The sequence below is a fragment of the Trichosurus vulpecula genome, chromosome 9 (genome assembly GCF_011100635.1).
Source record: "Trichosurus vulpecula isolate mTriVul1 chromosome 9, mTriVul1.pri, whole genome shotgun sequence".
In the NCBI taxonomy this organism is placed as follows: Eukaryota; Metazoa; Chordata; class Mammalia; order Diprotodontia; family Phalangeridae; genus Trichosurus; species Trichosurus vulpecula.
Genome location: NC_050581.1, coordinates 46,942,534 through 46,966,638, shown reverse-complemented (window position 1 = coordinate 46,966,638; position 24,105 = coordinate 46,942,534). Strand labels below are relative to the sequence as shown.

The 24,105-nt window shown below is 35.7% G+C and overlaps 1 protein-coding gene across 1 annotated transcript in view; it reads left to right on the top strand.

The window, feature by feature from the left end:
• Nucleotides 1-24,105, top strand: part of PARN (poly(A)-specific ribonuclease) — a 186,176-nt gene that overhangs the window by 157,592 nt on the left and 4,479 nt on the right. The window contains exon 23 of the mRNA XM_036738871.1: nucleotides 18,567-18,760. Within this exon, the coding sequence (XP_036594766.1) occupies nucleotides 18,567-18,760 (194 nt within the window). The remainder of the gene's footprint in view (nucleotides 1-18,566; nucleotides 18,761-24,105) is intronic.

The following is a 24,105-nucleotide window of genomic DNA, read 5'->3' as shown; positions in this document are numbered from 1 at the left end:
GCACTGATATAAAAGACGTATAGACCTCGCCCATACCATACTTGCATGATATAGAATTTTCTTAAATGTTTAGTGATTTGTGTGAAATCTTATTGATGCTGCACTTGAGTGATATCAAACTCAAGTAGAAATGGGAGCCACTAAATCATATATGAGCATCTCTGTGGACATATATATATATATATATATATATACATATACCTATATAGATATAGATATAGATATATATATATAGATAGATAGATATGTGTGTGTGTATATGTATATAGGCTTAGAAAACCACATTAACATCATCTGTATTTGATTGTATTTTTGTTTATTTTATTAACTATCTCCCAATTACATTTTAATTTGGTTAAGGCCACACTGGAGTATTGTAATGTGCATGTGGGCTGTGAGTTTGACACCTCTTTTGTAGATAAAATCTATTAACAATCTCTTTAGTAATCATAGACTTAAGTGAAAGAATTTTGCTCCTGAAAAATTGTCATGGTCTGTAACTCTGACTCCTCTTTGCTTGCAAGACAGTATGTTAGGATAGAAAGAGCCCTAGACGTGGACTCTTGCCTCCAAATCATACTAGTTGTGTGACCTTGGATAAGTCACTTAACCTTGCTGAGAATCTTCACAGAGTGGTTGTAAGGATCAAATGAAACTGTTATGTATAAAGCACTTTGTAAACCCATCCAAATGCCAGCTTCTGCTGTTACATTTGTCTCTCTGCATGAGGGCAGAGATCATGTGTTATTTATCTTTGTGTCTCTCCCAGCTTTTTAACACAGTGCATTGCTTGTAGGTTTCTAACATACCATTGTTAGACAAATAAGTGAGTGACTAAAGGATGTCATAGACGTATGCTACTGGCTTTGAGTCCTGCTTTGGTATTGAGCATGTTGGTGTTTTTCTAATGGACACTTGCTACCGGTTTGTAAGGTTTCTTTTTATTCATTTAAACATCTCTGCCACAGAGGACGAGTTTCTGCATTATTTGTATCACTAAAACCAAAGTCTCTACTTGAAAGGAAAACTGAACTTCCTCTCCATGGTGTTTACTTTTCCAAGGGCAAAATAATTAAAAGCTATTGTGTGTTTTCAAAGTTTCATTCAAAAAGGATGTTTTCTTCTGGAAATGTATATTTCTCTGTAGCACTAGGTAGACTTTGATAGGTGATTAATATTGGTCTTTGACAGTTTCTCAAACAAGAAATTATTATTTTCTGACTTCCTCATTTTTACCTTTATCTTAAAGCACTTCATTTGCATGTTAGTGTTGCTATGAATACCAGGTCACCTAAAAATTAAAACAGGTATATATTATTGATGAATGGGAATGTTACAGTTTTCAGGGGTGGGGAACCTGCAGCCTCGAGGCCACATGTGGCCCTCTAGGTCCTCAGGTGCAGCCCTCTGACTCCAAACTTCACAGAACAAATCCCCTTAATAAAAATATTTGTTCTGTAAAACTTGAACTCAATCAAAAGGCTGCACCCGAGGACCTAGAAGGCCACATGTGGCCTTGAGGCAGCAGTTTCCACACCCCTCAACTTTTAACTACTTGAACAGGTCAAATTTTAACTGCCAGGAAAAACATTTTGCCTGGCAGATTCATTGGACCTTTCCTATCTACCTCACTAGCCTTGTGATGGAGACATTTTCCAGTACGTCTGAACTAACTGACCACCGTCTATTCTATGAGACACTTTTTCATGTTAAAGTAATGAGTTCTAAGCCTTCGGGGGTTTTTCCCCCCTTTCTCCTCCTTTTCCTTCTCCCATCATCTATTTGAAATAGAAATGAATAATTCTTAGGAACGACTGTGAGGTAAGTTAGGCATAAATTTTAGCTAGATACATCTAGATATTGTGACTTTGCAATTGGCCTTACTATGGTTATCAAGCATTTGTTGCGATATAGAAAACCATCTTCCTGTAAGTAGTAATAGCCATGAGAATAGCTGATATTTATAAAGCTCATAAGATACTTCAAATATGTAATCACATTTGAGCCTCAGAAAACCTATGAGAAAGTACTGTGGGCACTATTTATCCCTATTTTATAGGTGAGAAAACTAAGATTCAGTGACTTGCCCTTGCTTGGCCAAACTAATAAATATGAAAGGCATAGTCCAAATCAGGATCTCTGTCTCCAAGTCCAGTGCTTTTTCCACTATTCTATGCATGGTTAAAAACAAAAAGCTATTTTTTTTGGTTGTTTCACTAACTAAAATGATATTGCATGGGTCACAGAAGATAAATCAGATAGTACTTTTTTCTTTATTTGCTCTATTTTAAAGTTCCGTAAATCTTCCTGTTGATTCATCAAATTAGATTTTTAATGCCAATCATACACAGTCCTAATTGGACTAAGTACATGACTTCTTAAATGTACTTTTAGAACGGTTAAAGTAATAAAACTAATGAAATCGTTAGAATTAATGGCATAATTTCCCACTTGGTATTTTTCATTATCTTCTCTGGTTTTCTTTCATCCCACAGTTTTTCTCCTTTAGGTCTGAACATGCTGTTGCACTGTGAGTCAGATAAAGGTGAAAGTCAAAACTTAGCCTCGAACCTTGTAGGAGTTTGAAGAGATCCATGTGTCCTCTTTAACTTTGCAGGCACTAGACTAAAGCAGTGAGTGGCCTCTCTCCCAAACCTTGTCTACCAATTAACATTTGTAGGCCTTTTTCTTTAGGTTAGTTGTAGTTGGTTTAAAGGGCTGCTAGGTGGCACAGTATATAGAGTACTGTGCCGAGAGTTGGGAAGACAGCTTTCTAAATTCAAATCTGGCCTCAGACACTTACTAGCTGTGTGACCCTGGGCAAGTCACCCTGTTTGCCTCAGTTTCCTCATCTGTAAAATGAGATGGAGAATGAAATGGCAAACCACTCCAGCATGTTTGCCAAGAAAACGTCAAATGGGGTAATGAAGAGTCAGACATGGCTAAAACGACTAAATGATGAAAGTCAGTTTAAAGGAAAGAAGATAGAAAGAAAACCAAAAATGATTATTTGCTAAGGAAAGGGCTTATCTAAAATTTTTTTAATAAAAAGGTGTATGTGCACATACAAATATATTATTTTAGACCGTATATTTAATTGTTATTTGGGTAATTGAAGTTTTGAACAATTTTCTGTCCATTTTTGTCACTTGCCATTGTAGGAATGATAAAGCCACATTAATTCAAATTAATTGAGGGGAAACCCAACTTGAATTGTAAAAAAAATTTTAAATTCTATATATTTGTGTGTGTGTGTCCAGAACCAGGTTAATAAAGTAATACCTAGATGAAATAATAGAATTTTGGAATTAAAAAGGACCATAGGGAGTATGTAGTCCATTTTGCAGATAGAGGAAATGGAGCCCAGGCTATTTGTAATTTTTTCAAGGTTACACAATTCTTAGTGGCAATAGAACCCATCTTTGCTGAGTTGACCAGCCTCGTATCCTAAAGACAACTTTTAAATTAATAGAAAAGAATAACTTTTTAAAAACTTGTATCTCAATTATTTGCATGTAAATGGTTGTTTGTGTTTAGACTAAATTATTTTATAGGACCCTTCTAGCTCTGAGATACTGTACTTATATCTGGAATACTTATATCTGGAACAGTTTTTTCTCTGAAATAGCTGTTCTCCTAATAAAATATTTACCTTGCTTTGCTTAGTAAATACTTCTTTCAAAGATAATGTGTGTGTGAACCTTGGATCTTGAGCCTTGGAATCGAAATTAATGAATTAATTCTTGATTAGACACATAGTTTTTAAAATAAAATTTTGTTGGTATCTTTTGTTTTTACCTCACATACATTTCCCACTATATCTGTCCCCTCACTCAATCCCAGAGTCATCTTTTATAATAAAGAGGAAAAATGAAGTTCAGCAAAATTACCCAGCATAACCATAGTTCCCCATCTCTGTAAAGAAAAAGTTATCTTCTTATATCTCTTATTTGGGACCCTCCTTGGTTATTATAATTTTGCAGCAGTTTCTGTTGTTTTATTGTGCTTTCCATTATATTATAATTGAAGCAGGTGGCCACATACTATAGTACTTCATACTTCTCTTATGGGGCTTCACTCCAGCCTATTTTTTACATTGGCAGGTCTAGGTTCTCAGAGAAAGACCATCACTTCACAGTTAAACTCAAACTTCATTAGGGTGAGGGAATATACTCTAATATTACACTACCACTCTGGCTCACAAGCCCCCACTGATATGTTTCCATTTACATAAAACTATCCAGTAACTGTAATGTAAACTTTTAGATCTTAAAACCATTAACTTAACAATAAGACAAAATAAATAATAAAGGTATTAATATATTAAAGCAAATGTGAGAATAATGAGTACACCAAAATCTACACATAAACCTGTCTCATACTTTCCCACTAGTGCACTCAGTGTCTTTGGGGAAAAGTAATACACTCACATTTACAGAGAAACCTGGCAAGAAAAACATTAATGGGAAAAACCATGTGCTTGGGAACTGTAAACTTTGGTGTCTTCTTTGTGTCCCCCAGGAATTGTCTTTAAAAATTATTTACAGGCATGTCCCCTGTGTTGAATAGATGCTTCCATTGCTACCTTAAGTTGTTCTGTGGTAAGCTTGACTAACAAATCACTGGATATGACATCTCAGCCAAACTATTCTATCTACTGGGTGACTTCTCAAAATGTTAGCTTCTGAACTATTGCTATTCTCTGTTGCATCTTGAGGATCTGTAACTTCCAGCTTCAGACGTAACTGATGTAGTTCTGAAATCTTTGCTTTCAGCTCTCTCTCTTTTTAACTTAGCAGGTTGAAAATTAGGGTCTTCCCACCTTTGCTTCTGTAAGACACAATTGAAACTACTCAGCAACAATGTCTCTCCCAGTAGATTGTGGGCTCCTTGAGGGCAGGGACTGTCTTTTGCCTCTTTTTGTATCCCCAGCACATAGTAGAGTGCTAAACACATAGTAGGTATTTAATAATAATGTTGATTGAATAAAAGAACTGCTTTTTTTGGTAATTGAATAAAAATATTACGATGGAAACTCATCTTTAGTACTGCTGTAACAGGCAGGATGACAGATTTCTCATCCTTTTCCCACACAGTAGTAAATTTCTTCCTCTTTTTTTTTATATTTTGAAAGCTTTTTGTTCTATGTAGTTTGGAGATTACGAGTATTCTATATGTTAACACCACTTAATATTGTTCTTAAGTTTTTATAGATTTTTGTTATGTCTGGCCAGTTGTTAGCAACAGTTCTGTCTATAATGTTGCTTTAGTTCCAGTACAGTTTATTGGTTGAATTTTCCAAGATATTTTGGAGATTAATTGGTAGTACAGACATCTGTCATCTTTTCATCTATCGAGGTCAGCAAGCTTTTGGTATAAAATAATCATGTTTTTCTAGTTATCTACTTAGTGCTTAAATTTTCAATCTGAAGTTATATGTCATATAGATTGCACCATTTCGTTGCATAATTTGCTTCATTCAGTAAGTTTGGGCTTCCTAAAAATAACCTTTTTGTAACTTTAAGCAGCATTGAACTAATCCTGAATCATTTCTGCAGACAAACCCCTCTGTTTTGGTAAACAAAGCTTTACAACTCAACCATTTTTAATACTTAATGACAGGTGTTGGCTGAGTTTTTATGACACTGACTACAGAGTACCTTATGATTTCACTCTTTCTTTGGCCATTTCACAGGCTTCCTCATCTGTATATAAATTGCTTTTAGTAACATTCAACAAGTCCAGTGGCATATTCCTTTTGTCACCTTTACTATTCATTTGTAAAGTGAAATTTATTTGTTCCAAAATGATTTCTGTCCATTTTAACCTGTTTTTTTTGTGTGCTCTTAGAAAATGTATCCATCTTCTTTCTCCTTTTTGACACGGAGGAATCTTTCTGTAGTTGATTTGGGGTGGTAAGCACTGTGGTATAGGTTTTTGATTGGACATTTTTTAGATAATTTGTCATCCATTTTTCAGTACCTCACTTTAAGACTGGTATTATGTTTAAGTTGTTCTAAATGTCTTTTTCTCATTAAATTTTTACTTCAGAATGCTAATCAATCCTTTAACAAATTCAACCTTAGTTCTCTGCCCTTGATAGCCTTATGCTCTGTGTGTCTTACCTGAAGAATCAGACTAAGATATTTATAAGTAACACATCTGTCCATTGGTTCATTTTGGCTTCTTGATTTCCACCCCAAGCCTTCAGTTTCTGTTCTTCTTCCCTGGTTCACACTGAGAATTTTATACTTTTCAGATACAAACAGCATTTTGATGATTGTTAGAGAAAATTTTCACAAGATTGATTGGCCGTTTGATGTTTTTTTTAGATCAGCCCTATTGCTTGATGTCAACTATGCGCTCCAAGTGATTAATACAGTGTTTTGGTACAATTCCTTTTTTTTCCTTTCTTTAATTTTTTTCCCGGTTGTTTGTAAAAACGGTTCTTAATATTTGTTCTTTAAAAATTTGAGTTACAAATTCTCTCCTTCCCTTCCATCTCTACCCCTCCCAGAGACAACAAGCAGTTTGATGTAGATTATACATGTGCAGTCATGTAAAACATATTTCCATATTAGTCATGTTGTGAAAGAAGATAAAGGCTAAAAAAATGCACAAAAAAATAAAGTGACAAATCGTATGCTTTGATCCTCATTCAGACTTCGATTCTTTTTCCAGAAGTAGATGGCATTTCTCATCCTGTGTCTTTTAGAATTGTCTTGAATCATTGTATCGCTGAGAATGGCCAAGTCATGCACAGTTGATCATCATTTGATATTGCTGTTGCTCTATACAATGTTCTTCTGGTTCTGCTCACTTCCCTCTGCATCAGTTCATGTAAGTCTTTCCAGGTTTTTCTGACATCATCCTTTTCGTCATTTCTTATATCACAGTAGTATTCCATTACAATCATACACCACAACTTGTTTAGTCATTCCTCATACAGTTCCTTCTTTGACTTGAAAGCCATACTTAGTTCTCTTCAGAAGTGATGATAATGGATTTAAGGCTGAACAGAACTATAGCAGACTTAAACTGTTTTTAATGCAAAAGGCCACATTTTATATCAGTTTTTTTTGACCTCATTGTGTTGATGGAGTTTTTTGAGTAGAGAATAGCTTTCCATGTAGATATCAGATACTCAGCTATCCTCACCATGCTTGGATCTGGTTTACATATTTTCAGCATTGGACTAAATAATGAGTGCAGAACTGAATTGAAGGCTTTGTGGTAATCCACAAAAGTGGAATAATTCTTAGAGTGTTTTGGAATGGCTTGTTCAACAGTCACCAAATTAATAATGAGTTATTCTTTATGCCTTTGGAACTTTGGCATCTATCTATCTGTTTGTCTATCTATTTATCTATCTATCTATATATATCTGTATTTGTTCCTCAGTCAACATATTTTTCTTGTGTTTATAGAAGTTTTGAGGTAATATAACTTGTGAATGCTTTGTGTAAAATAGATAAACATGTAATTGGACAGTGTTTTAAGGGGTTGCTGGTATTCTCATCCTTTGGAAATGCATATGTAGTTTCTTTTCTTAAGAAAGATGGGATCAGGTTTGCTCCGGGGGGAAAGCTGGTAAACTGCTTTGCTAGGGATTTATGCACCTCTGTGAAGTGTTTGAGCCAATAATTATGGTTCTTATATGGACATGTTGCTTTACAGTTTTGCGGAGATATTTGCATTTGTCTCCAACCTTGACATAATCCTCTCTGTCATTCATTATATTAATGGTACATAAATCTTCTGTTGTGCATTTGATCCAACTTGAGTTTTCTTTGTGTTGGGCTTTTTTTTGACCATGGAAATGACCAGAAATTTTTCAGATCTATCTTTAGGGGTTCTCTTCTTTTTTTTAAAGCCTCTATGTTGTAGTTTTTAATTGAATGAATTATTTCTTTGTGCTGCTTTGACACATCATATTGCCTTAACCTTTTGTATTTCAATTATTTATTAAGGGTATCAACGATTTTTGTTTTACTTTTGTTTTCCAGATTTCATTGTGCAGGTTTCTTCTTTGTTGCCTTTAATTGGACAATAGTGTTCAGCTTTTCTACTGCATGTACTGGCTAGATATTGATGTGATTAACCTTCCAATGTTTTTCCCATTAACTCTTCAATAGTTTTCTTAAGCCTTTCCTTCTATGATGGTATTCCATACCTGTCCTGGGGCATTTTCTTTAACAAATCTACCTCTTTTCCTATGGTTCTTAAAATGTCAGCATCTACAGCTTGGGCTGTTGTGTACAGGGCCTGCAATTTTTTTTTATACTTTTTGTCAAATATTGGAGGAGAATACATTTGTTTATGATAGCTATAATGAGTCAGTCAGTAAATATTCTGTTTTGGTCTCTTGGTTGTATGCATGCTGTCAATCTCATAAAGGACTTCTCATAATTCCCATCTAAGTATGTTCTTCACTCCACACTCATTCAGTACATCAATGTTATTTTTGCCATCCGTTTCATTATTAGGTAATACTTCTGGAGTTTGCGTTAAGTATAGATTTTCAATGCCTTCAGATTCTTCAGTTTTTCCCTCTTCTGATTTAAGTAACTCCTCAATTTCTACTCTTATTTCATCTAATTTGGGCTTAGGAATGAAGTTATTTCTTACGATTGCCCTGCATAATCTGCAGTACGTTGTTGTATAACTTGGAGCTGAGGATACCGTTGACAAAAAGCAGTGTGAAGCCCTTGTCAATGCCTGGTAAGATCTGTTTCCAATTTCTAGCGCTGACACATAGTAAATACATTCATGTCTTCAGTCCATTTCACGCGCACTCCTGGTTTGCCTGCTCAGTGGTCAGCGCCTCTTGCGCAGAAGCATTTCCAGTAGATAGAGTGTTTTGTTATTCCGATGTGAGAGACCAAAATAAAAAAGTGTGCCCACAACTGAGGATAATCAAAGTAGGGACAGCCTACAGCTCTGTGCTAGCCCATCTTTTTCCTATGTCATACTGGCCAGGATGCTAGCCCATTTCGGGGTGGGGTCTATGTGTGTGGGAGGTAGTGGGAGAGAGAGAGAGGGAGATCTTGATCTTGCATGCCTCAGTCTTAAGGCACAGAATTCCATTGCACGGCAGCCTGGCTGGCATTCCCCTACTTGGCTGTTCCTTCCACCCCAACCCCCTACACTCATAACATGGATGATGAGCTGAGCTTGGGGGAGGGGAGCAGAGGCAATTGTTGTTACTACCACCACCCACTGGTAACAGGATTCTCTCTAAAGGTGGTTGAATGTTTGGGGCTCTGGGTGGGGATTAGAGACAGAACTTTGATTTCATCAGAATAGTGAACTTCAGTCTGCAAATTCCCTCCACAAGTGCAAATCATCACCTACTCGTAACATTCCAAGTCACACAGTCATGTTTTAGAGGCAGTACTTGAACCCCTATCTTCCAGGCTCATAAGGATAGCCTTTCATCCAGTGCACCACATTAAGTACACCTAGCAAATAAAGAAGGTGTTTTAAGAAGTGTTAACAATAGTTAATTGTTCTGCCAACCCAACAATTCACCCGTATAATTCTTCCATTCCTTTAGCAGCAAAAAGAAGTAAATTATACAGGTGAACATACATGCTGTACTTTAAATAAATATACGGAAGTTTCACTGTTTTTTAGAAGGTCATATATTCAAAGTGTGCTCAGTATATAAAGTCAAGATTTATGAGGTTTTACTATAGTTGCATTGTTCTTTGAACATTACAAATTGAGCATCAAGGGTTGAAATAATCATATTATCAGTATAATCATAATCAAATATATTACACGTGGAAACTGTAATCTCTTACACCTTCCTCCATTCACCATCATTACCTTAAAAAAATGCAACATTATACCCATCCTATTAAATATAACAGGAGTTACTCCTTGCAAATAACATATTGTTGGATTCTGGTTTCTAATCCATTTTGCTGTCTACTTCCCATTTTATGGGTGAGTTTACCGCATTCATATTCACATGCTGTATATTTCCCTCCATCCTGTTCTCTTCTCTTTAACCTTCTCTCTCTCTCTCTTTTTTTGCCCTGTCCTGCCTCCAGTATTTGTTTTGCTTCTGACTACTGCCTCCGTTGATCTGTTATTACTCTCTCCACTTTGTTTTAGCCCCTTCCCCTCCTGCTTCCTTGTTGGGTAAGAGGGATTTCTATACTCAGCTGAATGTGTGTGTGTATGTATGTGTGTGTGCGTGTGCGTGTGTGTGCATATGTGTGTGTGTGTGTGTGTGTGTGTGTGTGTGTGTGTGTTTTCATCTTTCTTTGAACCAGTTCAGATAAGAGTGAAATTCAGGTGTTGCCCTCTCCCCCATTTTTCCCTCCATTATAAAACTCTTCCTTGCATGCCTCAGGAATTAGTCCTTAAAGTGCTATATCTTACTCCCATTGCAAGTTTTTAAAAAATGTTCCAAGTTGCTTGTAAAGGCCTCAGTCAATACACTCAATGCTTCTCGCCAAAAAGCACCTTTTAAATATCACTTGGGAAAAAATAATTTTTCTGTTATTGCCAAGGGAGGAAAGTATTTTAGGAACTTGAAAACACAGTTTTTCTATCAGCAAACTTATTTTTCTAGGGAGGGGAGGAAATTAATGGTGCAGTTCATCCTTCCAGAATTTAATCAGTCTATCTTCAGTTGTTAGCAGTAATATAACTTATGTCATAATTCTCAGTTTCCTAAGTACTTTCCAAAGTACTCAGCAACCCAGCAGTTTTATTACTCTAAATGCTTTTCGAACAGGGCTGCTTTGCTGTTTTATTTCACATGCAAATGCTTATCAAGATTAATATCCATTTCTGGTCTTCCAAGTTGTACCTGTAACACTTTATTTCTTAATCACCACTTCTTATGATCCATTTAAACGTGCCTTCCATAATCATTACAAATAAGCTTATTTTGTGCAATGTTATTATAGGGCATGCTAATGAACTTCCCAACAAGAAAAGTTATTTTTTTCTAGCTCTGTCTTAAAATATAAATTTAGTGTTGAATTTTGATTCTTGAACTTACCAGTTAACAACTATTTATTTAGAGCCCACTGTGTGCATAAATGTGCTAGTTTCACATATATCTTAGAGCTACATCTTTAATTAGGCAACAAGACATCACCTTACCTTGAAGAAATATTTGCCTTTGGGAGTGCAAACTAATGTGTGGGAACTAAGAATCTGTCAAGTGAACTGTTACTTTCACTGATCTTTTTAGAAACACCAAGGAATACTAGTTATCAAATTATCGAGAATCTTCCAAGGTTGAATATTATTGTTATTTGTATCTTCGTAACTTCAAGGAATTTCACTTAATGGATAATAGAATGGGTATTAATCAAGAATATTAAAGTAACAACCTGTACTTGGTATAAGATTTTGGTGATAGAAATTTCGCCTGCAGAAATTCAGATTATGTTGGGTTCTGATAGGTGAGCTTTTGCAAGTTTATCATGCGTGGAACCCGGGCTGCAAGTCACTTGGCCATGACCAAAAATAATCTGTCTCATTCTGCATTTGAAGTCCTTTACTTTTCCATCAGGGTGTGAAACATGTTTATTATAAAAATGAAATGTTTAAACATCAGCATGTTTCATTATTAGTTCTCTGGAATCATAGTTGGTCATGACACTGAGAAGAGTTCAGCACAGTCATATTCCATCACATTAACAGATTATAACTTGTTCATCCATTCCCCCTCATATTCCCCTCTTTTGTCACCTCAAAAAGAGCTATAAATATGCTCATGTATGCCAAGAATTTGTGTAGGACCAATCTCTCCCTTGGTTATTTATGCCACATGTGCTCAGGCCATCCTCCTTGATTCCCTCTCACTGGAACCTGGACTCTGCTCTGCTTGGTGAGCTTTTGCATTATCTTGCTTGGAGCCAAGCCTCCAAACCATGTCATTTGTAAATCGTGCCACCACTTGGACACCTCCCCTTAAACCACACCACAGCCCCTGCCTTTCCATCTCTGCTTTATTTTCTTCCATTAGAATGTAAGCTCGTTTTGGGCAGGGACTGGTATATTTGTATCTCCATCTCTTCATACAATGCCTGGTACATAGTAAGCACAAATAAATGTTTTATCAACATTATCAAATGGCCAAACCTTACTTCCCATACAGTGTCCATCTAGTATATGTGAAACCATTCTAGCTACTGAACAAAAATTTTTTTAACCAATTTCCACATTCGCTTTAGTTCTTTAAGAGACTTTAGAATTTGTTGGTCTAGCTTCATCTACCCGTTCTTAAGATGAGAAATTGAGGTTGAAGAGAGTTGCCCACGTTCATGGCAAAGCTAGGAGGAGAATTTAGGATTGTTGCCTTCTGGTATGGTCTTTTCTTTTTGTTTACCATTGTTATTATCCTTAATATTAATAATCCTTTGAAATGGATTTGGATTTTATAAATCTACTGAGATCATTTTTTAGAAGAAGTTTAATTGACTTTTAGTGAGAAATCCCTTTTACTATATAAATTCGTAAGCCTTTTCAATCCTATTAAGAAATTGGAAGATGTTTTGCCCACATTCAGGTAATCAGCTACCTGGATCCTGTAGCCTTGGTCCAGACATAACTAGGATCTTTCAATCTTAGTCACAGATCCTAATCTCCCTATTTCTTAGCCTCACACTTCTGTTGAAATTTCTGACATTAACATTACCACTGTAACGATGTTCTTGGGTTCTTTGTCATGTAATTGTGTTATTAGGGAAATAATGTTGGAATCTGGAGCTTCTGTTGGCCTGGCCTTTGAATAAGGGCATAGGGTGGGTGCCTTTTGCTAAATTCTGTGCCATAACGGGACATGCTATAGTGATAGTCTGTTTTTACAGGTTATAGAATAAACATCAAAAATTCCAATTCATGGCTGAAAAAGTTTAATGGACAAATAAATTAAGCCTCCTTAAGTATAGAACAGATAAAACTACAACCTTGCCAAAAGATCTAGGTCCCTATTTTCCAACTGTCTAACACTGGGAAAAGCTATAACCTCTTCTAAAAAGGCTGTTTCTTTGTGTGTAAGATGAAGGGGTTGGACTGGGTGACTTCTCTTGTTTCTGTTAGCTCTTAAAGGCTTATAATTCTATGATGGTATTTTCAGCTTCCCAGCACATTTCAGCATCTTTACATTATAAGAATCCAAGTCAACTTAAGCAAAAACATTGCTAAGAAGACTTATTTTGTAGCATATGGTATCCTGCCCCATGGCTGGAGTTTTAGCAATGCTTGTTAATGAACCAAGTTTGCGCATACCATCATTGCTATTAAGTTTATTTGTGTTCAGTTGAAATTATGACAGGATACTAGAATATTTCCACTATAAAAGAAATGTTATACATTGGTTAAGCAGCTGCCTTTGATGAGTCCTTGGAATCACATTTTAGATAAGAATAATGCCAAATGTCCATCTCCCAAATTCCTGCAACTTAATATTGGTAAGGGATATGAATCTTAGTTCCCTTTATTCAAGTCTAGCGCTTATGCCCATATTCTCTGAGTGAAATAGCTCTTTATCAGACGACCTGGTGTTTTTTGGACTACAGGGTCTTACAAATAAATGGCAGTTTTTAAAATAGTAGCTTTGGGAACTTTTGTAATACTTCACTATTAACTATGTACACATTGTGTGTGTGTGTGTGTGTGTGTGTGTGTGTGTGTGTGTGTGTGTACGTACATATAAATGTATGTATGATCATTGCATATATGTGATTTTCATATACACATACACCACATATACACAGTGATCCTGATATACAGTGATATACATGTGTGTGCATGCATATATATTTATACATACACATATATGCCATGATCATTGATCTAGAAGTAGATGGGGATTAATCTAGACCATTCCTCTTAATTTTACAGATAAGGAAACTGAGGCTCAGAGAGGCTAAATGACTTGCAGAAGGTCATACAGATAATTATAGGTAAAGCTAACATTTGTATTGTGCTTACTGTGTGCCAGTCACTGTGGTAAGTGCTCTTCATTTATTATCTCATTTGATCCTCCCAACAACCCTGTGAGATAGGTGCTATTATTATCCCCATGAGGCAAACAGGTTAAGTGACTTGACCAGGGCCACACAGAGAGTAAGTGTCTGAGGCTGAGGTTTGAATTAAGGTCTTCCTGGCTCCAGGCCTAGCACTCCATTCATTGTACCATCTAGCTGCTCCCGATTAGTGCAAAGTTGGTATTTCAATCCAAGTTTTTTGTCTCTAACTCCAACACTCTTCTACTGCACCACTTTCTGCTTATTACATGGAAAATTTGTCGAGATTAAAAGAAGGCATGAGTTTACATTTCCCTGGACAGTTTTTAATTCTTTTAATTTCCTTTTTTTTAAGATCTTAAATATTTAATTTGTTTTAATTAGCCCAAATCTGCCTTCTCACCTTCTTTGCTAACCCTCCCCCAACTGTTTATGCAGCCTAAGATTACATTAGCTCTTTTGGCTGCTTCAAAGAAAACAGTGGGTGTGAGAGTTTCATGTCTATGTGTAAGATACAATCTACTGGGAAGAGTATAGTATCATTTGTTCTATATACCTGTTCCAACACCCAGTGAAGTTAAAATTTGATGGGGAGTGGGGAAATCTTAAATTTTGGAACCCTAGTTTTTATGCCACAAATTTCTTCTAGTTCTTTGGAGACAGTTCTTCCCCTAAGAAGGTCTTTTTTTTTTCTCCTTAGTCAGTGGTATTTGAAACATTCTTGACTGCTAGGACAACTCTGGAAATTACATTTGGGGCACATCCAGTCTTCAGGTTGTATTTGTGTTCTTGTAGTCCCATATCACATATGGGTTTCTTAACCATTGTAGATATCTTCTGCTTTGTGAGGCAGTGTACATTCATAACAGGCTATCTGCCAGGGAAAATTCATGACCTTGCATCTTTAGTGATTCTAATTTTCTGTTCTGCTTTCTACATTTTTACAGTCCAATAGTATCTCAGGACTTTAAAATGGTGCTTTATCTTGTATTGCAAAGTCTCTAATGCAGTTTTCAGTTTCTCATACTCATCCTTTATCTGTTTGTTCCCAGGTGCCTCTTGAATGTTCCCAGAAAGGTTCTGTCTTTTACCCAGTAATCCATAGTACTTGTTCTGGTGTTATTTTCTTTTTTTTAAAATACTTTCAGTTTTTCCCTTTTATAAATCTGTTTAAAAGTCTGGGGGTTTGCTGGTTTTCTGTTGTGCATGTAGGGCTATACTGTCATGTCTGGCAAGACCTCTGTGGGGGATCCTGGGATCTAATGATTTTCAATAGAACTTTATCCATTATCACTTAGGGTCGCAACACTTGTTTCATAGTCTTTTGTACAATTAATATTATCTGCATTTTAAATCCCAGGTCAAATCAAGTCAACAAGAATTTATAAAGCACTTACCACGTGCTAGGCACTGTGCTAAGGTTTGTAGCAAAAAAAAAAAAAGTCAAAAAACAGACCTTATTCTCAAGAAGTTCACAGTCTAATGGGAAAACAGCATACAGACAATCTGTACAATAATATGTGTGTGTGTGTGTGTGTGTGTGTGTGTGTGTGTGTATACACACACACACACACACACACACACACACACACACACACACATATATATATGGCAGATTGTAAGATTAAGCAGAACTGGAAAAGCCTTCTTGCATATGAGACTTTAGTTGAAACTTGAAGGAAGCCAGAGAAACCAGAAGGCCAATATGACATTTTGATCCAGGCATAAGGGACAGCCAGTGAAAATGCCTGGAGTTGAGACATGGAGTGTCATGTGAGAGGAATAAGAAGAAAGCAGTGTCACTGGATAGCAGAAAAGGTAGAGAGGAGAAGGTATGAGAAGAAGAAAAATAAGGACACAGGTTATGAAGGTTTTAAAAGCTAAACAGAGGATTTTGTATTTGACCATGAAGGCAAGTAGTAAGAAGGCACTGGAGTTTTTAGAGTTGGGATCTGGGGGATAATGGCTAGATTTGTGCTTTAGGAATTTTTTTGAACTAGGCCAAAGCTTCCATATCTGTGGAGATTCCAAAGTACTTTCCAAATTTTGGAAAAATTCTACAGGCCCAGAAAGGCAGGGATTTGGTCCTAAAAATTCTTAGTAAATATTTTAAATCATATCCCAATCTTTTAAGGTTTTGGCAACTTTTAGGTAACCAAACTAAACATTTATTGAAGTCTTGTTTGGAGGAGAACTAACAACTATGACTAAAGCACATATTTCCTATATTTTCAAGATACTTTTTTTTCATATTGGTAAACCTAATTCTTAATTGATTGATTTCTGTTACCAAAAATATTTGAATTTTGGACCACTCTCTTAAGGTTTCTTGGTCCCCGTATTTCATAGGGTAGCTACTATTTGATATACTCTCCACTTTTAGTTATTTCCTGTTTTTTTATATTCTTTTGATGTTTCTATTGAATAGAAAAATTATATTAGTCTTCTCAAGTAATAGGAAACATAATCTGTTTGCCACAAGACTGGTACATTGGTTCAATATTAAAGTTCTATCTCAGCATCTCTTCAATTTTCTAAATTATTCCAACTATCATTCTTATTGTACCATGTAAGTACGGTGGTACTTTGAAGCAGCTAGGTTGCACAATGGATAGTGTACTAGGCCTGGATTTAGAGAGGCCTCAGTTTAAATTCAGCCTTAGACACAGGCACCTGTAACCCTGGGAAAGTCATTTAACCTCTTTCTGCCTGCATCTCTCTTTACCATCTAAACCTGTGTGATTTTTGTTCATGTTTTCCCTCAGATATTCTGTAGAAGATCTACCCAGCATAGGAAAGCTAGACCTTCCTCTTGTTTTTTTTTTATTATCTGGGGGATACAGAGGAACAATTTAACTGTCACATGTTCTATTTTTCCATTAGACCAGCTAGATTTATGACCTCTTAAGTCTGTCATTCTTGCCATAAGGTTGGCCTACCACCTTTTTCTATCATTCTTATCCTTGATAATCTTTTACCCCATTTCTCACATACACATCATCATTTGGTACCATTATCACCTATTTATGCCAACCATTTCCATTTTCCTTTGGATTATTTTTAGTTCATTCCATGAGTTGTAATCTTATAGTTATATATTTATACACATACACGTAAATGGTTTTTGGTTTTTTTTTTAGTGAGCAGTTTGTGATCATTAATATACTTATTAATTTAATACTGTTACACAATCTTAGCTACATTATTATTTATTTTTTCTGCCTTACTTTTTCTCTAGCTGTCACTTAGCATTAGCCAAGTTTTCCTTTATTATTTTTAGTAATTTTTAGTACTAACCACCCTCTCGTGAATTGTTGCTACAACCATTTAGTTAAAAATGTAAGTACACAAAGTTTATCATATTCTGAGATCTACAAGGGTGAGTTGGTCTGAATCTATGTTGTCCTCTGTTCATCTTAACTTTCCTCTGAAATACCTCTACAGGGGGAAAATTTCCAAAACGTTTTTTAAGTAGAGATGAAACAGGAATAATTTCTAAGTATGTAACTAATCCTTAAAACTATAAGCGCAAGAGTTCATTGCTTTCCATTCCGAAGACCCAGGGTCACATCTTGAAGACATCAGAAAAAACACAATTCCCTTTCTCTTCTTAGTGATCCCAAAACAATGAAATGTGTCAAGTGTGTCTTCAGAGGTGATTTGAGTGTATAAGTAGTTTGAATAATCAGTTAACCAAATTTTCTGAAAACCTATTTAGAAAAGTTTTATTCTCAGCAAGGATATCTTTGTAGGTTTTTTTGTGTTTTTTAAACTTATGTGGCATACCTCATTGCATGAATATGGTTTTTTGGTTTTGGTTTGTTTGTTTTTTTCTTTTCATAACTTTGGGGCAGCATATGCTTATTGCATGTAATTTTATTTCAAGAGACTTTGTATATCTGAATCCACAAGCAATATTGTCGTAGTGTTTTAGTGTATATCAGTGCTACAGTATACCCATTTAATTATCATCCTTGGTATATTCAAGAATACTGATATGAAACCCTAATCTAAAATGACTGTTTTCCTAAAATGCATCATGGATCTAAAGCTAGAAGTGACCTTAGAGATCATCTGGTCCAATCCCTTTTCTAGTCAAGGAAACTGAGGCCTAGAAAGATTAAGTGACTCACCCAGGGTCACACAATAAGGAGGAGAGTCAGGATTCAGACTGGGGTCTTGCGACTCTTAAATCCATTGATCTTTCCATTGCACCACTATATTCTCTGCTAAATTTTTAAAAGCCTACTGGAGCATTTTGTGCCTATATGTTGATATAGAAATATATTTGCACTTTTTTCAAACCAACTCTTCTGAATATGTTGATACAGAAATATATTTACACATGCACAGTTTTCAAACCAACTCTTCTGAATACATCTTCTAAATAGTAAGCTCCTAGATTTTATTACTTAATAATTTCTTTAACTTTCAGCTGCGGATAGCATCCATTTTGCTGATTGCTGATTAAGTGTTATTGGCAGTAAGAGTATTTAAAATGTAAGGAGATTGGTTTATAAAAATAACTTTGACACCTTTTGTGTTGTTTCCCTTTTTAAATTTCAGTTTTACAGCTACCAGCACAGTAGGAAAGAGAAACATGAGTCCCATTCAGGAGGAAGCTGGCTCTGAAGACATAGAGTCAGTGGAAATATCAGACTGTGAGCTTGATCAGATGGATTCCTCTGCAGAGTCCCTTACGGAAGGGAAGAAGAAAGCCAAGAAATGTAAAAAAACGAAGAAAGAGCTCTCTCCAGCCGGTAGGTATTATTTGCTAAAGGTCAGAGCTTACTTTCTCAACCTTGAAACTTACATAAATTTATGAGTTTGGGGAGGGAATCATAGGACCATTTAATTGTGACATACTATGTAGTTCTCCATGAGACCAGAGAGATTTAAGACCTATATTTAATTGCACCTGTAAGATTCAGTACAGAATTTTTTTTTAAAAAAGAACTACAAAAAATCCCAATTATGTTTTGGTGGTGTAGAGGAAAGGATGAATATTAAATATTGCTATGGTTTTTTAGTTGTAGGTATGAGACATAGTCCATATCCATCTTCCTTTTCATATTTGAGGTTAATTGAATTTCATTAATATTAGTAAAATCAACAATGAAGCTAAAATGTTGCATGTACTTTTAAAATATATCATGGTAAAGCTTAATTGACTCAAAACTGTAGTACATACTAGATGCACTGATTATGTATCCCAGCTAGCTCAGGGAACGTGTCTCTGCTTCTCATATTACTTGCCATTAAAAAAAAAAGGAGAAAAAAAACCTTATGCATTTGTATAGTTTGAAGTCTTTGGCATAAGTAGTGTGCACCTCCTGCCTACCTCATTGTAGATACTGGTCAGCTATTAAATATTCAGCATTCTGCCCAGTAAGATTCTTCATGTAGTTTCCTTATTTGTGTTTCACTCTTTGTATCTCAATTTTCCTCAGATTTTTCCCAGTTTTACATAGTGAACTTTGCCATTTATTTGTCACTTCCTGGGGAGAAGTTTTCAATTCCTTTTCTGTTCATTTCTAGATAATCTTTAAAACTACTAAAAATAATTCCTATTAATAGAATCCTGTAATTAACTCTCTTTGCTGCTTTTGTCATTTTAAGTGAAAACATCCTGTAGGTTATTTAGGGTATCAAATTTATATTCAAATCTATAATACTGCAAGTAAAGCATACATTTTTCTCCCATTGACAATAAAGCTGTCATAGTCTCAGAAATTGAGTGCAAAACACTTAACTCTTTTACTTCTGTCAGACATGTGACTTTTAAGAAATTGACAACTTTTAATTAAATTGGCTAAATTAAGTGAGTTGTGTTTTCTTCTGGATTGTCATTCTTAGAATAAAACCTTTTAACAGTTCAAGTATAGCAGTTTCATGAATCATTTTAACCTGGTTTGTGTAAGCATTTAATCCTTATTAGCATCAGTAAGATGTGGGTCAGTGATAGCAGATGCTTCACATGTTGAATCTAACAATATTGATTATTCAGTTATTGTCATAAGGCACTGTTAACTTTGTGAAAATTCAGACAGTCTTTGTGGTCTGTGTTAAACTCTGTAAAGCAAATAAGTTCAGTGTTAGAGCAGCTTTTTTTTTTTTAATACTCCTGTTGTGATGAACAAAGTGAAGCTTCATGAAGAACCCTGAGAGCAGAACTTGAAGGTGTTCCCACAACTGTGAGAGCTCAGCAAATGGACTTCTAAGCATTAATGTACTGATGTGTTCAGTGCAGCTGAGGAAAACCACCTGGGAGAAATTCCAGGATAAGGAGTTTAAGCTTCTCAGCTTGGGAATGATTCCACCAGAATTCAAGAAGGGTTCTTTGTGTGTCCAGCACTCATTTGTAGTAGTGGTATAAAAGAAACGTAAGATAATGGGCTCTCTCTACAAGTTAATTATGTACATGTTTTAGTAATCGGTTACGCATTACAGAAATAGCGAAAGAAGTATTGTTAATCAAACCTCACAAAAAACACTTGAAATGTTTAGTAGCTTCTGTGTTGTGTAAAGGTTATGAACCAGGTACTTTTCAGGTAGTAATATTTACATGGTATAGTGCACTGGATTTGGAGTCAGAGGATTTGGATTCAAATCCTGCCTCTGCCTTTTACTCCCTATTTAACTCTGAACCAAGTCCCTTTTCCTTTCTTGGCTTTGGTTTCTTCATTTGTAAAATGGTGGATGGGTTGGATGGCCTTAAAGGTCATGTAGAGCTTTTAGCTCTAACTCTGTGAGCCTTTGATCCTATTATTAGATCAATAAATTATTTATTTATTATAAGAGGAGTGTTACTTTAAAAGGTTTTGTTATGAAATCAGTAATATTGATATTGATAACTGATTTCTGTAAGTCTTTGTATGCATTATCTCATTTTATTCCTGAGGCAGATAATACAAGTGTTATTATTCCCCTCCTGTGGGAAACTCATTGAGGTTCCTAAGGTTACACATGGCTAGTACATAACCCAGCCTACTAGACTTAGCCCTAAATGTTTTGTCTTACTAAGTCATATAAGACTTAGCCTTTATTTTCTTTTATCATACCACTTTCTGTGGGCACCAAGATCACTTAAATGTACAGAAAGAATATTAAAAAATATAATAGAAAAGGAATTACTTTTTACAAAGGTATTTCCTACTACTATGCTGGTAAAAAAAAATAACCTTTATTTTCATATCCTCACAGCAATTAGAATCACTACCTTTTAAAAAAATATCAGTTCTCACTAAATATTTGTTGAATGAATAAGCTTTTATAAAAAGTTCATGGTTCAGGATTTGTGCATCTCATTCCTTATATTCACAGGAAGCAAGTGCATAAAGAACAATAAGTTTCCTGTTTGTATTTATTGTAATCAGTATTGGTTTATTAGTCTCATTATGTTTTTCCTCAGAAGAGCTCAAGGTACAGTGTTTTTATACTGTTTTGGAGTTGAACGTTAATGAAAGAAAAACAGTCCAGCATGTAGCGTGAATTTATGTTTGTACAGTATGTTTGTATCTAGGAAATGTAATTCCCAAGATTCCTTTCAATAGAAGGGGCTTATCCAGCCCACTAAACCCATATAGTGAATCAGTCATGAGTATATGGCATAAATACAGGCTAAGTGCCATTTTCACTGGCATTTTGGAGTTCCACATGCTCATCTTTCTATCACGGTGATCATCTTACAACCTTCCTTCCTATTACACTCTACCAAAAAAATTACATGACTAGTAAGACAGCCACATCACAACAAGAATGACAGGCATCAAAACCTTCTTGGATACCACTGAAACAGAGTCTTTTTGGAGGAAATTTCTAGTTGTGTGCAAAGAGAAAATATACCAAAATACAGTTCATGGTTAAACTTTTTAATGTAAAAAGAGAAATCCATTTCCAAGTTTGGGGCTCTTCCCTCCCTTCCATCACCCCTCTATACACATAAAAAGCACGATACATTAGACCTTTAATGTTTGCCAAGAGCTGTGTTTTATTGGAGTCTTGGAAAAACTGCTGAACTTTTAAATCTTATACCCTTAAGGTTACACTGAAAAGTTTAGAATCTACTTAAAGCAATAATCTTCTCAGATACTGTTACAGGTTTCATTAAAGTTAGAAGTAAGTTCTAAAGTTGCTGTCAATCATATGAAAGGCCAGGCAAAAGGAGTTCACTTAACCTCCCATGAATATTTTTAATGACGGTGTTAGGACTGGTTTACAGCTTAAATAATTGAAAAAGAGATTTGTGAAGCAAATAGCAGCTTGCATGTTGAAATCCGTGCTTGTCTCTCTTCTTTTCCTGGTGATGTACCAGAGCTTCTCAGAATATGCTATAGCACTCTATAGGAGGTGTATGCTGTCGGACCCCCATGGGGAAATACTGCTTTATAATGAGATTCCTTGGAGACCTTAGTAACTAAAGGATAGGATCCAAGATTGACTGGCCTTTTTTTGAATTCTGTTTTTTAGTGATTGTATGTTGTCTCCCTTGTTAGACTGAACTCCTTGAGATCTTGCCTTTGTCATCTCTAGTGTTTAGCACAGTGTCTAGCATATAGGAGGTATTTAATAAATGCTTATTGACTAACTCGTTAGCCAGTTTGGGAAATTTTTAAAATTCCATTTTGATTTGGCAGTGAAGATAGTCATTAGTTGTGGGAAAAGTCTGTTTGCCTTTGTGTTTTTCCCTTTTACAACCAAACATTCAAATTTGATCAGAAGGGCAAGTAGATTGAAGTAATTTATAGAATCTTAGAGAAATCAGACAATTGTAAGGTCATAGATGCAGAGTTGGAAGGATCCCAGGAGCATCTAATCCATCCCCTTCTTTACAGTTGGAAAAACAGGCCCAGCGAAGGTGACTTGTCCAACCAAGGCACGTGCATAGTATATATCTATAACAGAATCTAACATTGTAGCTTTGAAGTTGGAAGGGCCATCATATCCCATGCCTTTATTTTAGAATGAAGAAGCAAAGACTCAGAGAAGTTACGTGGCTTGACCAAAGTAGTTGGTGGCAGAATAAGAAACAGAGCCCGAGGTCTCCTAATCCTAGTATTGTGGGTTTGGTTTTTTAAATTTATATACCATGCCAGAGATAGAAGTAATTTCAGGAAGGACCGGGGGAAGGGGAGAGACCAGGATGAGGGGGTATGTGTGGGTGTTCTTTGCGCTACTGTAAAATATGCCTATGCAGATCCAGTGCCAAGAGGGCCTGGTCTTCACTGTTTCAACTTTGGACTTAGGAAATTCAAGAGTTTCAGGTACTTCTTTCTTTTGTAGTTGAAGAAAATTACAGGCGACTGGCTGGGTTCACCTTTTTTTTTTATCTAAATCTCAGAAGTAAGCCCTAAGAAGGTAGACTTTAAAACTAAGTAGGAAGATTTTTTAAAAAGCACATCCATAGGCATAAGGCATAAGATGCCTTGATCAGGCACAACATTCTTGGCTATTGTAGCTGTTCAGTTTTGTCGCTTGAAATAGGCATTTCCATGTATTCAGAGAATTACCTTCCCAGACATGCAGTGATTTTGATTTCACAGATAAAGTTTAGAGCCACATTAAAGGTCGGGTAGGGAATGGCAAAAACAAAAAAACAAAAAAAAAAACAACTTCTGGCAAAGTCGTCATTAGCTCTTCTAATTCTTTCCGAACTTGATGAAATAGATGTAACACCACACTGTCCTAATTTACTTTGATGGTAGCAAAGTATAATTGAGTCTGAAAAGGAGTTGTACAGCCTAGATGATACATCCATGAAAACCTAGAAGAACCTCCGTACCTACTTGGAAGATTTTTTTAATGTGAATTTGTTGGAGAAATTGTATAAGATGAGAACATATGGATGGGTTGATCAGTACAAGTCTTCACATCAAGATTATGGATCTCTCTCAAAGTATAAAGAATGTTGTAGTGGAAAGGCTAGACTTGGAATTAGGAAATCTGGGTTCGATACTTGTTCTGTCGAGCGGAACATTGTTCTGACACTGTCTAGTCAGTGACCATGGGCAAGTCACTGAATTTATCTGACCATGTTTCTTGGTTCATTATTGTTGTTTGTCCTTCGCTCTTGAGGAGAACAGGGATTAATCATGTTTGAACTGCC